This window comes from Lissotriton helveticus, chromosome 1_1 (genome assembly GCF_964261635.1).
Source record: "Lissotriton helveticus chromosome 1_1, aLisHel1.1, whole genome shotgun sequence".
In the NCBI taxonomy this organism is placed as follows: Eukaryota; Metazoa; Chordata; class Amphibia; order Caudata; family Salamandridae; genus Lissotriton; species Lissotriton helveticus.
Window position 1 is genome coordinate 378,930,367 of NC_136057.1, and position 18,802 is coordinate 378,949,168.

General features: G+C 43.4%; 1 protein-coding gene across 4 annotated transcripts in view; it reads left to right on the forward strand.

Moving 5' to 3' along the window:
* Positions 1-18,802, forward strand: part of LOC144809415 (sodium- and chloride-dependent GABA transporter 2-like) — a 944,332-nt gene that overhangs the window by 402,259 nt on the left and 523,271 nt on the right. For 3 of the 4 annotated variants that reach the window (XM_078673711.1, XM_078673714.1, XM_078673712.1), the window contains exon 6: positions 2,749-2,787. The exons of the other annotated variant lie outside the window; for it this stretch is intronic. In XM_078673711.1, the coding sequence (XP_078529837.1) occupies positions 2,749-2,787 (39 nt within the window). The remainder of the gene's footprint in view (positions 1-2,748; positions 2,788-18,802) is intronic. 4 annotated transcript variants of the gene reach the window in all.

Below are 18,802 nucleotides of genomic sequence, written 5' to 3' on the forward strand. Positions count from 1 at the left end.
CAAGCATTGGCCACCATAAGTGGTGGGGGAGGGTGAGAAGCGGGAGTTGTGTGCTTGCGCGGCCAATGCTTGGAAAAACAAGAGCGCACCTCGCGCTACAAGTGGGAGGGGTGGGGGGAGTGCCAGAGCACACACAGCGTTTACCTTGTTGAAACGAGCCAGGGGCACCATGTGTTTGTAAGTTAATTACAAACATATGGTGTCAAGCTCGCTCCCGCAAGGCAATAGCAAGACCTGCACGTGTTGCCATTGAAGGCAATGGAACACGTGCACGTTTTTAGGGCAAAAGCTGCATCGATGGCTGAAGGTCTTTTTCCAAGCAGCGCATGCGCGCTGCTAGGCAAGACCTAAAAAGAATGGGTTAGTCATCAACGTTTCATTCTCCGTTATGTCAAATCAATGAGACCATCTTCAGGACAAGGGTGGATCTTCTAAACTTTCTCACCCCTTGGTTGGATAATTAAGAGAAAAATCTAATTCTCAGGAAAGATGTCTTCGTCCGCTGATTTGGGCAATAGTTATAAATAAATTGGCCTTTCAATGCAGAGAGAAAGAATGAATTTCTTATTTTAAAATCGCTGTTGCTTCTATAACATGGTCGTGGTGGGAGTACTAAACAAATTGGCTTTCCATAACATAGAACATTTTTGGCTAATAACTGCCCTGATAACAGGAAGACCAAGACCATCCTATTCATTGATCCACCAAAGGTTCAACGCCGATTTGCCTGACTTCGCGGCGGCTCCAGTTATGTTCCTCTCCGCGGCAGTAAATCCTGTTCAGCGGCCCTTCGCCAAAGGATTATTCAAGCTTCTGGAACTGTCTTCTGCTACAGCATCCTGCCTCATCCCACAGGAGATTTTCGACTTTCAAACTAGAGACTAAGTCAGAATGTAGAAATCTTCACCAAGGCTTCAACCCAAGGCTCCCTGACGGCAAAGCTCCCTCCTCAGACACCGCTTGCAGCGTTCCCTTACTGAACTTTACCTTTTCAGAATCATTTTCCTGGGGAAATTCTTGAGAGACTGAAGGTAAGTGCTGACCGGGCTCAATCCACTTCTTGTATCTGAACTGCACACCATCACAGTTGGCCATATTTTTCGACTTTAACCCCATCTCGTGCAACTAGATGATCACCGTCTGCATTTCGCCCATCAACTCGGCGTCTTTTGCCTTGGTCTTTTAGGCAGTCATTTTTTCCCAAAATTTAAAACTTCATAATTCCAGTTTTACTGACTACATTTTTGTAGTTTTGGTGTCAAATAATGTATTGCGGTTTTCTAAATTAGTGTGGGATTTTTTGTGTGTTGTATTTTCACTTTATTGCTGTTTGTGTGCTGCATAAATACTTAACACATTGCCTTTAAATTAAGCCTGAGTGTGTTTTGTGCCAAGCTCCCTAGGGTTAAACACAGATTAATTTAGTGGCGTTTTTTTGTTTCACCCTGCAAGGGATTGTGGCTGTTGTTTGACCAGGGCTCACTCCACAGTCAACCAACAACCATATGTAGTACCTGTTCTGTTACTTGTAGTCCTTTAGTTTAGATAAGAATAGTTTTCAGACCACGGTTGCAACAGCCCCACTTCATTTAATTGGTTAGTTCTCTTTTAGTCATTTAGTTTATAACATAATATTCTGTTAGGGGTCCTTGTGTTGTTTGTTTCTACCGAACTAAGAAGCATGGCCCACATTGCACTAATTGAATACTATTCACAATACACATCAACGTTTATGTAGGCTAAGTCTTTGAGCTTCTTCTTGGTTCAATATGACATTTTAGACTCATATTGCAGAAAAGGCTAAAACGACTCAATAATAGCTGGCACTGGCTGGTATGTTTCAAGCTATACTGTGGGCTCTAGATCCTTCCTATTCAGATATGCCCTTCTACTGTGAATACTAAAATGCCGCTTACCACATTTGTAATCAATTCTTCATTCAGATGATCAGTGAGTCATGGGAAGGAGGACTTAGGATCACGTCTCCCTTGTGTTCTGTTTAACTTCTTTTGCTTTGTGTATAACTGTGGTGTCCAACTTAGCTGCAGGCACACCACACTTTTAGTATATTCCCAAGTGATAGTTGGACTATATTCACAGTGAAACTAAATGTGAATTATATTTGGGGTTATTCTGAAAATGTCTATGACCATTTGAATCAATGATGGACAGTTTCTTTGTGCAGAGTACAGATCTTACAGGGTTAAAGAGACTAAGTTATGTTATGTTATTTATATTTATAAAGCACAGAAAAACCTAAAAACGTGTTGTGGCACTAGACCGACTCACCTAATTTTACTATTTGCTTTGGAAAAAGGTCGGTTTTAAGCTTCTTTCTACAAATCCTGTGATTCTCAATGCAGCAGAGGTCTAATGGTAGGTTATTTCACATTTGAGCCACGACCTCTGGCCCTAGATTTATTTACTTGCTATGGGTAACAGCCAACCTGTGGCCGAGCTTAGATAATGGATTACTGAATATCTGGTAATCAAATCATCAATAAAAGTAGGGGCTATTTCATGAATTTTCTGCTTATTTAGGCACACTGCCTTAAAACAACTCCGCTTGTCAATTGGTAACCAGTGAAGTTGTGAGAGATGATGGGATACTTAGCCAGGACGCAGTAAATTAAACATACACTTTAATTGCCATATTCTGAATCAAATGAAATCTACATATAGAGTACTTTGTAGGCCCAAATATATTACTTACAGTAATCTAGATGTAAATTTCTCCTCCTTTGGCAGGATGGAAAGTATTTTAATGTCCTTGGAGGAACAAAACAGGTAAAGGACAGTTTCCTGATATGTGATCTGCAATCCAATTCAACATCAAGGTAGAACCAAAGATTTCTAATTAGATTCATGGGGTTCGGCAATCCCCAAGGGCTTCAGGCCACCATTCTTGAGTCCAGATTGAAAGGTTCATAATCTACTTAGAATCAGTTGTTATCAAGTGGATTAGTTCATACCAAGTTTGGAGACTCCTAACCCTGTGAGATTCAGAACTCAAAAACAGTCCTTATGGGTTTACGCTTCCAGGACCTGGAATACCATTCCTCAGTTTCTGCATCTTGCTCCTCATATGTTTTCAGAAGGAGCTAAAAGCATTCTCCTGCCCACTATTTTATGGGTCAGACAATTGTTCTCCTGTAACTTATTCATCTGGTAACTATGCATGCATATGAATGTTTAGATAGCCTTTTTATTTCAATGTCAACTTTTCTCAAAATATTCTTTTTTCTTGCTGGTACTGATGTATCCTTTTTTGTTCTTTTTGTTTATCAATTATTTTATTGGGATAAATGAAGTACCAAAAAAGAAATATCAGCAAATGCAATGACATACAAGTCCAGCACAAATCCACTGTATAATAAAATGCTGTTTGTGATGCATGTACCAATAACAAATGTTACTAAAATATAAGAAAGGAAGAGAAAAGATAGAAAGGAGAAACAAAAAGTCATAGAGGGAATAAAACAAAAGGAAGGAAAAAGGACAGGAGGAAAAAGAAGGGAGGGAAGATGAAACTAAACTACAAAGAAGGGTAAAGAGGACAGGGAAATGGATCATTCAACGACGCCCAAGTATTGTAATGATGGGGGTGAGGGGAGTGCCGTGACAATGATGAGACAGAATCAAGAATCATGGCTAATTCGGAGGAAGGCATCCTTCAGAAAGGGAGACCACGTGAGAAGAAATGTATCTGCTTTGCTCATTAACTTGTAAATGACTTTTTCAGAGGACGCAGTCTTGTACATATTTGCGAGTCATACCCTATTCCAACGGCAGTTACAGAGAATGCCAGAGTTGTATAATACAGATCTTGGGAGCTGCAAGGGCAGTGACAAGCAGATGACTGGCATGGAGAGTCAGCTCAGAAAGGTCCAATAAGTCATGGAGAAGAATCAGAGTGTCCGAAAATGGAGAGGGCAAATCCATGGACTCCTAGAGCATTGACCCCACTGCTGTCCACGAGGGATGCTTTGCAGGACAATTCAGTAATATATAAACTATATCACAGGTTGCATCACCAGCAGGTAGAGTAATGGAGCAACCTTGCAACCTGAAACTGGCCCGGGGTCCAGTACCAGCCCTAAAGAATCTTAAATAGACTAATCTTCATACATGCTTCCCAGTGCTCGCTAGAGAACAGACTGGAAGTACGTACCAACTGTATATGATTGTCTTGAATATTGGACTGCTAACATAGAATCCCTTGTGGACGACTGCCATAGTTGTGGAGGTAATACTGCATCTACTAAGCAGTGGCTGCAAAGATCTCAGTACCGGAGCGTTATCTTCATGCCTATATAGCCAACAAATCCTCTGGCAGCTATTATTTGGATTACATAAAGACAGTATAGCAGTTTGGCCAATGTGGCAAGATACATGACATTGTGTAGTTAAGACCTGATTGGATGATGGAGTTTTCTGTTATAGAATGCCACTGAGGTGCAATGAATGTAATATTTTTTATCAGGGTTTTCATTTGAAGAATGCACATTCTGGAATCTTTGGAGACCAAAGTTTGGTGTTATTATAGATCCCCAGGTCACCGTGACTTACCTGGTGTAGAGGGAATGCAGCATATGGGTCAGTGACAAATTGTTGGCAAGGGAGGAAAGGTCTTCTGACCCTCCTGCAGCTAAGTCTCATTTTCAAGAACTGAAAATCAACTGGGTGTCATCTTTATAAATACAGAACATTTCCCCTTCCATATGAATGAGTTTAGAAAAGGGTCTCATATAGACTAGAAGGAATGAAGATAGTATCAACTGTTGAGGAACACAAAAGCTTGATTTCCGTTGCTGAGAAGTAAAAGGAAACATTCAGACTATCTGAAATCTGTCCTCTAAAAGTGACTTAAGCCATTCCAAAACATTGCCACATATGCCCGCCAAAGTCAGCTAATCGAGATGGAATAATTGATGGGGTCGAACAGTTTCAATGATGGAAAGAAGCAAGTGCTAAAAGCTGGGAGATTATGTTTTTACATTGGAAAAACACACATTTTAATTGGGTACAACAGAGATCCCATGAGTAATAGCAGATGCCATAGGCTATTTATACTTTCAGATAGAACTGAGTGTCATCAGCATTCTGATGGATGGCATCATGCCTCTCATCCAAGACACCACATGTATCCCCATGTAAAGACTAAAAATTATGCAAGACTATATCAGCCTTTGAGACATCCCCCTGGTGTAAGAAAGGGATGTCTTCCAATGATGAACGCCATGCTCTCCTTTTTTCAATAAAATATATTTATTTAGAAGGTAAATGGAACACATCTGGTACACACTAAGGGGCACCGAAAGCAACTGCCAAGGAATGGCGTAGCACACACATACCTCACACATTGCTGCCTGTCACCACAGTCCATACCTCACCAGTGGTTCAGTGATATTACCTACAGTGATATTACTACACCTTCCCCCTTTATTAAACAGAACGTCAAAATATACATTACATTAAAGAATACAACATTTCAACATAAAATTAGACTAATAAAACAATAACTATAACACCCATTACCCTTTATGGGAAAAAATAAAAATAAAACAATTAAAGAGAATCACACATAAGGATCCTCTGATGTGACATAATAATGTAGCTTTCCAGGCCCGAAACACTCTCGAGCACTTTTCCTGTTTGTCACAATGTTCTCGCGGTCACACCTGGATTAATGACCCAATGATACTCTCTAGATTCAAATCTGGTCATACCCCTGAATGGTACACTATGATCTAGTGCAACTCTGGAAGTGCTCCACCAACTCCCATTGGATAACTTTACAGCATTTTTGCGTATCTCATGTATTTGTTGAGGTTCTTTACATTTTGACAGACCTTTTCTCACTACGATGGTATTTTTAATCTTCAACCAATCACCAATTTTGAATTTTCAATCTGGACTTTTCACTAGTGCTTGTGGTCTCAGTTTTCCTTTTATTTAGATCACTTGAATTTTTGTTTGCTGTTTCCAACACGTATTTCAAATTACACCCCTCATGGAATAATTTAACCATCCAAAATGGACATAACTCCGTAGATGCTTTCCTCCTGCTCATGAGGTCAAAAGGGCTTTTAGAAGTGGCCACATGTGCTGTTGTTCAGTAGGACCACACTAAATCCTTCACAGCTTAATCCACACACACATTGCTCCTATGTGCTGCCTAAATACAGTCCGTGAACACTCTGTTAAAACGCTCTACTCTGCCATTACTTTGTGGGATATGCAATGAAATTCTGGTGTGTTTAAGTCCACATTTATCCAGAAAATTATTAATTTCTTCTGAAACAAACTACACACCATGATCAGTTAGAACTTCTTCTGTAAAACCTTCTCTGATAAATATTTTCTCAACACAATTAATGACACTTTTGGTAGTGGGAAACCTAATAGGTTCTACTTCAACCCACCTAGACAAATGAAACACTATAACCAGAAAATATTTCATATTATGTGGTAGTATGTGAAATGGTCCTAGATAACTAATCCCCAACTTGTGCCTTGCTTTACTTGGTGAGGGAACAAATGATTCAACTACACCTTCATAACTAGTGCTTTATCACTGGTATTGCCTCTTGCACACCTTTTCACATAATCATCAATTTCACCATCCATTCTTGGCTACCAAAAATAATTTCTTATCTTTATTTTGGTAATGGTTGAACCTAAGAGTCTGGCATGAGCTGTAGACTATACTATACTTTGTCGAAAACATTCAGGTGGAACTAACTTGTTTCCCGGAACTTCTTTTCCACCTTCAATGAATAGCTCTTCTGACACCTTCCAGAACATCAGCAGATCTGCTGACACATTTCTTTCCTTGGGCCATCCCTTCCTAATCAAATACCTTACTTCTTTCAGAATATTGTAATTGTTTACTGCATCTACCCATTCCTTTTCTGCAATACACATTATCAGTAATACAAGCAACAAAACAGTCCTCAATTTTCTTTTCCCATTCTTGTTCTTCATCATCTTCAACAGGTGTTCGAGACAGACAGTTTGCCCTACAGTTCTTTCTTACTGGAATATACTCTATTATAAATGTGTACTGCAAACATTTGGCAGACAATCTTGCTATGCTAGCTGTTGTAGGGGTGGGCGGAATTTGCGTAATTGCGTTACGTAACTCTCCGCAAAACATTAAAAAATCTCCGCGAACACGCAGAAATTCTGCAAACATGCGGAATTGCTTGTTCGCGATGCTTTTTTACTGTTCGCGATCGCTGTTGCGTTCTCGGGGGGAAATGTCTTGCGAACATGCTTTTTTAGAACGCGAACAAGCAAAAAATTTCACGGTCACGGAGCGCAGAATTTTGGGCAATTTCGCGCTCCTCGCGGAAAGCGAGCGGAACGGAATTTGCCACCCAGGCCTAGCTGTTGTACATTTCACTTTCTTTTGTTACAAAATGTCAACCACTGGCCGTGATCAATTTTTAATACAAATGTCTGCCCCACAGGTATTGCTTCTATTTTTACACACTCCACATGCAAGTAGTTCTTTTTCAATACCAGAATATTTATGATCCATGGGACACAATGTCCTTGAAGCAAATCCTATAGTATTGTCACCATTGCCTTCATTTTATGATAATACAGCCCCTCAGCCATATTCACAAGTGTCCAACATTGCAACTGTCTTCCTCTCTTCCACATATGGGTGCAAAGCTGACGTTTTGATGCTATCTTTTTTATATTCTGAAATGAAGCTTCAAATTCATTAAATCACTCAAATGCAGCTCTTTTTTTTTAAAGTGGTCTAAAACTTCCAAAACTTTTATCAAAATCTTTCAAAAATTCGCCATAAACTTCACATATGCCTAAGAAGGACATAAATTGTTCTCCATTTTTTGAAGCTGGAACTTATACAATGCTCCTAACCAACCCAGGCCTGGTTTTGACACCCTGTTCTGAAATAATAATAATAGTAATAATACTCTATTTCCCTACTCTTGAAAAGACATTTTTTTATTATTTATTTATTTATTTTATATAGTGCAAACTAGACCTGAGACATCGGGTATCAGAGCACTTTACTTAAGCACCAGTTTCGTTACAGATGAGCACATGAAATTCCTTTTTTTAGGCATGGGGATTTTAAGTCATTTGCCTAGAATCACAGGATGTTGAGCATCGTTGCCGAAACTCAAACCAGGTTCCCTAGGTATGAGGTCAACCGCTCGTTCCGTAAGGCTACACCCTCTCCCCATTTGTCCTTCATTAATGTTACCACGTTCTTCTAGGATGCTCAAAATCTCATTTAAAACCTGATCATGTTCTACTTCCGTCTTGGAAAAAATGAGAATGTCATTGTGAAATACTACCACATAAGGGTTGACCTAGAACATTTCTGATAGTAATGTTTGAAAACCATCTGCTACTGAAGTTAACCCGAAAGGTAATCTGCAAAATTGAAAACCTCCATCAGGAATAACGAATGCTGTACGGTGATGTCACTGAACATCCAATTCTACCTGATGATAGACAGCTTTAAAGTCTAATTTAGTAAACCAGCTAAAACTATAGGACAAAGCCCTAGTGTTTCTTCCACCTTCTTAATGTTGCCCTTTTTCACATAAATCTTTAAATACAGTGAGAATTCAATGCTTTTCACTATGTCAACAGCTTTGCCTTATAATGGATATTTACAAGTTAATAATCTTTCTTGAATTTTTCTACTATGACACCTAGCAACCAATTGGTGTCTTGTTAACTGTGAGGTGAAATTTTCAAACTCACACTTTGTAGCCAAAGCTTTTAATGCTCAAACGTTACCAAAAATGCAGCGACAAGTGTTACAGCGTGGTGAAAGGCCCTTCGCAAACCTAGAACTTATTGCTAAATGTGGGTGTTAAATTGGTACTAAAGGTGTGCAAGCCACTCTTGCTTCCTTCTGTACCTCTTTTGCTTCTTTCTGTACTTCTCTTGCCTCTTTATGTACCCTCGTGTCTCTTTCTGCACATCTGTTGGTTCTTTCTGCAGTGCTCTTGCTTCTTTCTGCACCTCTTTTGCAAAGTTCCTTATCCCGCATGCCTCTTTCTGCATCCCTGTTCCCTCTTTCCGCACATTTCCTGCCTGTTTCTACACTTCTATTGCCACTTTCTACACCTCTGTTGCTTTTTTCAGTGTTGCTTCTTTCTGCACCTCTTTTGCAAATTTCTGCATCCCTCATGCCTCTTTTTTATTATCTTGCCTCTTTCTGGACTTCACATGCTTGTTTCTGCACCTCTCTTGCGTCTTTCGGCACCTCAAGTAGCTCTTTCTGCAATTCTCTTGCCTCTTTCTATACTTATCTTGCCTCTTTCTATACCTCTCTAGCCTCTTGCACCCCACTTGCCACTTTCTTCTCTTTTCTTGTCTCTTTCTGAACCTCATTTTCTTCTTTCTGTACCTCTCTTCCCTCTTTCTGCACCCCTCTTGCCTCTTTCTGCACCCCTATTGCCTCTTTCTGCAACTCTGTTGCTTCTTATAGCCCTCCTCGAGCCTCTTTCTGCACCCTTCTTGTCTCTTTCAGCACTTCAGTTGCTTCTTTCTGTACTTCTCTTCCTTCTTTCTGCACCCCTTTTGCTTCTTTCTGTACCCCTCTTTCCTCTTTGTGCACCTCTCCTACCTATTTCTGCACCCCCTTGCCCCTTTTTGCACCTGTTGGTTCTTTATGCACTACTCTTGCTTCTTTCTGCACCTCTTTTGCAAATTTCTGCATCCCACATGCCTCTTTTTTTCTGCTCCCCTCTTCCCTATTTCACCACCTCTCTTGCTTCTTTCTGCACTTCTCTTGTTTCTTTCTGCACTGCTCTTGCTTCTTTCTGTACCGCTCGCGCAAATTTCTGTATTCCTCTTAACTCTTTCGGCACCCCTGTTGCTTCTTTCTGTACTTCTCTTGCCTCTTTCTGTACCCCCTTGAATCTTTAAGCACCTCTGTTGCTTCTTTCTGGACTGCCCTTGCTTCTTTCTACACCCCTCTGGCCTCTTTCTGTACCACGTTTGCCTCTTTGTGCATCTCTCCTGACTCATTCTGCACCTCTCTTGCCTTTTTTTGCAGTTCTCTTGCCTCATTTTGCACATCTTTTGCTTCTTTATGTACTTTTCTTGCCTCTTTCTGTGCCCCTCTTGCCTCTTTCTGCACCTTTGTTGGTTCTTTCTGCACTGGTCCTGTTTCTTTTCGTCCCTCTGTTGCAAATTTCTGCATCCCTCTTTCCTTTTTCTGTACCCCTTTTCCCTCTTTCTGCACCTCTATTGCCTCTGTCTGCATACCTGTTCCCTCTTTCTGCACCCTTTTTGTCTGTTTCTGCAACTTTCTTGCTTCTTTCTGCAGTTCTCTTGCCTCCGTCTGACCCTCATGCCTCTTTCTGCACCCTTCTTCCCTATTTCACCACCTCTCTTGCTTCTTTATGCACTTCTCTTGCTTCTTTCTGCACTGTTCTTGCTTCTTTCTGTACCGCTCGTGCAAATTTCTGTATTCCTCTTAACTCTTTCGGCACCCCTGTTGCTTCTTTCTGTACTACTCTTGCCTCTTTCTGTACCCCTCTTGCATCTTTAAGCACCTCTGTTGCTTCTTTCTGCACCCTTTTGGTCTATTTCTGCAACTTTCTTGCCTATTTCTTCAGTTCTCTTGCCTCCGTCTGCCCCTCACTTGCCTCTTTATACACTTTCCTTGCTTCTTTCTGCACCCTTCTTTCTTGTTCTGCACATCTGTTGCCTCTTTCTGCACATCTCTTGCCTCATTCTGCACATCTTTTGGTCCTTTGTGCACTGCTCTTGCCTCTTTCTCCACCCCTCTTGCCTCTGTGTGTACCTCGTTTGCCACTTTCTGCACCTCTGTTGCATTTTTCAGCAATTATCTTGCCTCTTTCTGTACTTCACATGCTTGTTTCTGTACCTCTCTTGCATCTTTTTGCACCTCAAGTACCGCTTTCTGCACTTCTCTTGCCTCTTTCTATACTTATCTTGCCTCTTTCTATACCTCTCTTGCCTCTTGCACCCCACTTCCCACTTTCTGCTCTTTTCTTGACTCTTTCTGAACCTCGCTCTCTTCTTTCTGTACCTCTCTTCCCTCTTTCTGCACCCTTCTTGCCTCTTTCTGCAGCCCTATTGCCTCTTTCTGCAACTCTGTTGCTTCTTATTGCACTCCTCTTGCCTCTTTTTGCACCCTTCTTGTCTCTTTCAGCACCTCGGTTGCTTCTTTCTGTACTTCTCTTCTTTCTTTCTGCACCCCTTTTGCCTCTTTCTGTACCTTCTTGCCTCTTTGTGAACCTCTCCTACCTATTTCTGCACCACCCTTGCCTCTTTTTGCGCCTGTTGGTTCTTTCTGCACCACTACTCTTGCTTCTTTCTGCACCTCCCTTGCAAATGTCTGCATCCCTCATGCCTCTTTCTGCACCCTTCTTCCCTATCTCACCACCTCTCTTGCTTCTTTATTGCTACGGTACTGTTTTTTCACCCCTGAGGCGGAAGCCGGGGGCTCTTCAGCGATCTCTGCTGCCTTTGTTCTTTTTAAATTACTATTGTTACGCTATTTTAAATTGCTGCACGTCTTCCAAGTAGACTACTTACTTGAAAGCGCTTTTAGCTCATTTCTGTCACCCTGCAAAACTCCTTCACCGATCTCAGCGCAGCCGAGTAGGGGCTGGCGCTGAGACATAGAAACAGGGCTTACCGCCACTGAGAGCCGCCACATTGAGAGGGGTAAGGGATTAGCAGTCTAGCTGCAGGACGACTCCCGCCCTCCCGCAGTACTTAAATCACGCCATTTCAACAGCGCGTTGATTGATTGCTACGGTACTGTTTTTTCACCCCTGAACGGAAGCCGGGGGCTCTTCAGCAATCTCTGCTGCCTTTGGTTTTTTTAAATTACTATTGTTACGCTATTTTAAATTGCCGCACGTCTTCCAAGTAGACTACTTACTTGAAAGCGCTTTTAGCTCATTTCTGTCACCCTGCAAAACTCCTTCACCGATCTCAGCGCAGCCGAGTAGGGGCTGGCGCTGAGACATAGAAACAGGGCTTACCGACACTGAGAGCCGCCACATTGAGAGGGGTAAGGGATTAGCAGTCTAGCTGCAGGACGACTCCCACCCTCCTCAACATCCTATAAATTTCCTATGTCATCACGTCCGCGCCGGCGGCGCGCCAAAGGCAAGCCCGTCTGTGCCCGTCCGCGACCGCACGGGACCAGGGGCCACAACCCCTGCCCCTCCATTAGGAAATCTAAAGGGATACAGCGCCAGTGAACTGTTCAACTTAAGACCACCTGTTACAACAGCATGCAACCATCTTTATCATCCGTTGAAGCTGCCCATCCAATGTCCGCACTGCTACTCCCATCCCAAAGCCGCTCCTTCTATGAGATCCCAGCACTCCTACAAAATGTTCCTTATTAATTGCAGGTCCTTACCAAAGCACCAAATTGAACTATCTCTGCTACTCGATGAGCTCACCCCGGATTTGGTGTTTCTCACTGAGACATGGCTAACCTCCTCGTCGGAGCCTGATATAATACAGGCTCTGCCTCAAGGATACCAAATAGCAAGGTTAGATCGCTCCTCGGGTAAAGGAGGCGGCCTAGCAATAATATTCAAATACACTTACTCTTGCCGCTGCTTCCCTAGTCCCTTCTTAGACTGTGAAAGCATGTCTTTCAGTATGGAACTCTCGCCTAACATTAACTTTGCTGGAGCACTGATCTATCGCCCTCCCGGTCCGCTTAGACAGTTTGCACATTCTCTATCTTCGGCTGTTGCAGACCTAGCTTCCATCTCTGCCAATTACACATTATTGGGCGACCTAAACATGCACTTTGAGGACTCTGGCGATCATACGGCGCAAGAGCTTATCGCCGATATGTCCGCTCTACAGTTACTGCAGCTCGTCCGATCCTCTACACATATGAAAGGGCACTTGCTGGACCCTATATTTAGTAACTGCTCAGATCTAGAGGTAGAACATCCTATCACACTTCCATGGACTGACCATTGTTTAGTCCCTTTTACCTGGCATACGCCAAACCCCCTGCTCTGATGCCAGGATCATGGGACGCCCAAAACTGGTCTAAACTCCCTTTAGACAAATGGACAGACGAGCTACTAGCCACTATACCATCGATTAGTGCAGATCCCTTGTTAGCCAACGAGGAATTGAATAATTGGATAACAAGAGCGCTGAACACCATACTCCCAACCAAGACAACTCGGGCAAAGAGATCCAGGACCTCGGCTCCTTGGTATTCGGAGGAGCTTAGGGATACTAAACGCAAGTGCAAAAGGCTAGAGAGGAAATGGCGCTTGGGCTATACTGACCATGACAAAATTCTATATAGAAAATCAATTAGGGATTATAAGACAGAAATAAAAAAAGCACAAACCCAGTACTACTCACATAAGATTTCTGAAGCCAGCTCGAATTCTAAGGAGATCTATAGGATCGTAAAATGTCTCACTAAACTGCCCCAGTCCCCTATAAACAGTGATGACTTACAAGTCTGATGCGACGAGCTAGCCGATTTCTTTTATAAAAAAGTGGATCTTATTTACTCATCCTTCCCAATCATTCTCCCTAATGCCTCAGCTAACATTCAGGAGCATCTCAAGCAGGACATAACAGACAATCTGCCACCTGTGTTGGCTAAGTTTCCTTTTCTACACTTGGACCTTTTGGCCACTTTAATGGCACAGGTCAAAACGGGCTCTCCTAGTGACCCTGCCCCTCCGAGCTCCTTAAAGACAGTCAATCACATCATCCTCCCGGTCATCTTGGAGGTACTTAATGCCTCAATCTCCACCAACATGGTTCCACCAGCATGGAAACAGGCAAGGGTGAGGGCACTCGCAAAGAAACCTAATATGGACATGAATAATTTTAACAACTATCGTCCCATTTCATTGCTCCCCTGGATCAGCAAGATATTGGAAAAACATATTAACAACCTTCTAACCAATTTCCTGGAAAATCACCAACTGCTCGATCCATCACAAACCGGTTTTCGCCCCAAACATGGGACAGAAGCGGCTCTGTTGTCAGTTCTGGAAGAAACAAGAGGCATCTTAGATCGGGGAGGATCGGTGGCAGTCATCCTCCTCGATCTGAGTGCCGCTTTTGACACTGTGAATCACGAGATCTTGTTGCAGCGTCTCCATGATATCGGGATCCAAGGAGGAGCGCTGAAGTGGCTCAGGTCATTCTTGTCCAACAGAACATTCCAGGTTTTCGAGGGAAATACCATCTCCACCAGCAGACCGTTGGGCTGCGGAGTCCCGCAGGGCTCCTCGCTCAGCCCTACATTGTTCAATGTCTATATGAGGCCGCTGGCGGGTATTGTCCGCCCATATGGTATTAAGATCGTTACCTATGCGGACGATACCCAGTTGGTGGTCTCTCTGACGCGGGCTGAGGACCCCGTGGCCACAGTAGACTTGGCTGGCTGCCTGAGCGAAGTGTACAGCTGGATGACCCTGTCTTGCCTCAAACTTAATGGGAGCAAGACAGAGGTTATGATGCTGGGACGCTCGGTCCCGCCCTCGCTGAATTCCATCTGGCCGGCTTGCCTGGGTCTCCCCCCAGTACCAAAGGATACCATTAAGAGCTTGGGCATTTGGTTGGACAGGGATCTAACGCTAGACCACCAGGCTGTTAAGTTGTCGGCTACCTGCTTCGGTATTATTAGAATGCTGAGGAAGATCCTCCCCCGTTACCTTTTCAAGCTAAGCAAATTGTTGTACAGGGACTGATCCACTCTAGGTTGGACTTTGGAATGCTCTCTATTTGGGAGCTCCTGACTTCACATTGCGGAAGCTACAAGTGATCCAAAATTGTGCAGCCCGGACTCTACTTCAAATCCCTCGTAGGTCCTCTGCTAAACCTGGACTGACAAGACTGCACTGGCTTCCTGTGAGAGATAGGATTGCTTTTAAATCCCTTTGTATTGCCCACCAGTCATTTTGGTCAACTGGCCCTCTGATTAATCGTCCCTTAATCACCCCATACCTCCCTAGCAGACAGCTGCGCTCAGCTAGTGCCTTCCTTGCTACGGTGCCCAAAGTCAACCGGGCCAGATCAGGAGGCCGCTCTTTTTCTTTAAACGCTGCTAAGCTGTGGAACAGTTTACCCCTTCAATTAAGGTCTAACCCAGATTTGACTTCTTTCAGAAAACACCTAAAAACTTTTCTGTTTAATAAATAAACTCTTTCCTTCTCTGTGTCAATTGTTTTTTTATTGTTTAGAACTTTCGGCAATCCTAGCGCTTGGACGCCTCCGGGCAACTACTTCGCGCTTTACAAAACGCATTTTCATTTCATTTCACTTCTCTTGCTTCTTTCTGCACAGCTCTTGCTTCTTTCTGTACCGCTTGTGCAAATTTCTGTATTCCTCTTAACTCTTTCTGCACCCCTGTTCCCTCTTTGTGTACCTTTCTTGCCTGTGTGTGCACCTCTCTTACCTCTTTTGGCACCCCTGTTGCTTCTTTCTGTACTTCTATTGCCTCTTTCTGTACCCCTCTTGCATCTTTAAGCGCCTCTGTTGCTTATTTCTGCACTTCTCTTGCTTCTTTCTGCACCCCTCTGGCTTCTTTCTGTACCACTTTTGCCTCTTTGTGCATCTCTCCTGACTCATTCGGCATCTCTCTTGCCTTTTTCTGCAGTTCTCTTGCCTCATTTTGCACATATTTTGCTTCTTTTGCTTCTTTCTGTACTTTTCTTGCCTTTTTCTGTACCCCTCTTGCCTCTTTCTGCACCTCTGTTGGTTCTTTCTGCACTAGTCCTGCTTCTTTTTGTCCATCTGTTGTACATTTCTGCATCCCACTTGCCTTTTTCTGTACCCCTCTTCCCTCTTTCTGCACCTCTATTGCCTTTGTCTGCACACCTGTTCCCTCTTTCTGCACCCTTTTTGTCTGTTCCTGCAACTTTCTTGCCTCTTTCTGCAGTTCTCTTGCCTCCTTCTGCACTTCCCTTGCTTCTTTCTGCACCCTTCTTATTTTTTCTGCAAATCTGTTGCCTCTTTCTGCATATCTATTGCCTCATTCTGCACATCTCTTGCCTCTTTGTGTACCTCGTTTGCTTCTTTCTGCACTTCTCTCTCCTTTTTCTGCACCCCTCTTGCCTCATTCTGCACCTCTGTTGCTTCTTTCTGCACTTCTATTGCCTCTTTCTGTACCTCTCTTGCTTCTTTCTGCACGCCTATTGTCTCTTTCTGCACTTGTCTTCCCTTTTTCTGTACTTTTCTTGCCTCTTTCTGTACCTCTATTGCATCTTTCTACACCCTTCTACCCTTTTGTGCACCCCTCTTGCCTCTTTCTGCTATTTTCTTGCCATTTTCAGCACCTCTCTTGTCTCTTTCTGAACCTCAATTGCCTCTTTCTGCACCTTTCTTGCATTTTTTGGCACTTCTCTTCCTTCTTTCTGTACCCCTCCTGCTTCTTTCTGTACCTTTCTTGCCTCTTTGTAACCTGTCCTACCATTTTCTGAACCCCTCTTGCCTCTTTTTGTATCTCTGTTGGTTCTTTCTGTACTGCTCTTGCTTCTTTCTGCTCCTCACATGCGTATTACTGCATCCCTCTTGCCTCTTTTTCTATACCTCTATTACCTCTTTCTGCAACCAAGGTGCTTATTTCTGCACTTCTCTTGCCTTTTTCTGTACCCTTCTTTTCTCTTTCAGCACCTCTGTTGCTTCTTTCTGCATTTCTCTTCCTTCTCTCTCTGCACTCCTTCTGCCTCTTTCTGCTATCCTCCTTGCCTCTTTGTGCACCTCTCCTACCTCGTTCTGTACCCTCTTGCCTCTTTCTGTACCTCTGTTGCTTATCTCTGCACTGCTCCTGCTTCTATCTGCGCCTCTTTTTCAAATTTCTGTGTCCCTCTTGCCTCTTTCTGTACCCCTCTTGACTCTTTCTGTACCCCTCTTTCCTCTTTGTGCACCTCTACTGACTCTTTCTGCACCTCTACTGACTCTTTCTGCCCCTTTCTGCACCTCTGTTGCTTCTTTCTGCACTTGTCTTGCTTCTTTCTACACCCCTCTTGCCTCTTTCAACACCTATGTTGCTTCTTTATGCACTTCTCTTGCTAGTTTCTGTACCTCTCTTGGCTCTTTCTGTACCCCTCATGCCACTTTGTGCACCTCTACTGACTTTTTTCGCTCCTCTACTGACTCTTTCTGCCCCTCTCTTGCCACTTTCTGCACCTCTGTTGCTTCTTTCTGCACTCCTATTGTCTCTTTCTGCACCTCTCTTGCCTCTTTCTGTACCCCTTTTGCTTCTTACTGCACCTCTCTTGACTCGTTCTGTATCCCTCCTCCCTCTTTCTGCACCTCTCTTGCCTCTTTCTGCACCGCTGTGGCTCCTTTCTACAACTCTCTTGCCCCCTTCCTGAAGTTCTTGTGCCTCCTTATGCACCTCTGTTGCTCCTTTCTTCACTTGTATTGCCTCTTTCTGCACCCCTTTTGCTTCTTTCTGCACCACTGTTGTCCCTTTCTGCACTCATCTGCCCCCTTTCTTCACCTCTCTTGCTTCTTTCTATACTTCTCTTGCTTCTTTCTGTACCTCTATTGCTTCTTTATGTACCCTTCACCCTTTTTTGCATCCCTCATGCCTCTTTCTGCAGTTCTCTTGCCATTTTCTGTACCTCTCTTGCCTCTTTCTGCACTTCTCTTGCTTCTTTCCACAGCTCTGTTGCTTCTTTCAGCAGTTCTCTTGCCTCTATCTGTACTTCTCTTGCTTTTCTCTGTACCTCTCTTGCGTCTTTCTCACCCCAGTTGCCTCTTTCTGTACCTCACTTGCTTCTTTCTGCACCTCTCTTGCCTCTTTCTGCATCCCTCTTTCTGCACCGCTCACCTCATTCTGCACCCCTTTTCCCTCTTTCTGCACATTTCTTGCCTGTTTCTTCACCTCTCTTGCCTCTTTCTATAGCTCTGTTGCTTCTTTCTGTACTTTTCTTGCCTCTTTCTGCACCCTTCTCGTCTCTTTCAGCATGTCTGTTGCTTCTTTCTGGACTTCTCTTCCTTCTTTCTGCACCCATCCTACTTCTTTCTGTATCATTCTTTTGCCTCTTTGTGTACCTCTCCCTGCTACTTATTTCTGCACCACTCTTGCCTCTTTCAGCATCTCTGTTGCTTCTTTCAGTACTTCTGTTGCCTCTTTCTGCACTTTCTTGCCTCAGTCTGCACACCTGTTCCCTCTTTCTGCACCCTTTTTGCCTGTTTCTGCGCCTCTCTTGCCTCTTCCTGCAGTTCTCTTGCCTCCTTATGCACCTCACTTGCCTCTTTCTGCACTTCTCTTGCTTCTTTCTGCATCCTTCTTCCTTTTTCTGTACATCCATTGCCTCTTTCTGCACTGCTTTTGCCTCTTTCTGCACCCCTCATGCCTCTTTCTCCATCTCTTTGATCTTTTCTGCACTTATTTCTACACTGCTCTTGTTTCTTTCTGCATAACACTCACCTCTTTCCGCACTTGTCTTGCTTATATGTACACCTATGTTGCTTCTTTCAGCAATTTATTGCTTGTTTCTGTACCTCTCTTGTGTCGTTCTGCACCTCAGTTGCCTCTTTCTGGCCCTCACTTGCTTCTTTCTGCACCCCCTCATGCCTCTTTCTGCACCCCTCTCATCTCTTTCTGCCCTTCGCTTGTCTCTTTCTGCACCCCTGTTCCCTCTTTCTGTACCTTTCCTGCCCTTTTCTGTACCTCTATTGCTTCTTTCTGTACCTCTATTGCTTCTTTCTGCACCTCGCTTGCCTATTTCTGCACCCTCCTCACATGCGTCTTACTGCATCCCTCTTGCCTCTTTCTATACCTCTATTACCTCTTTCTGCA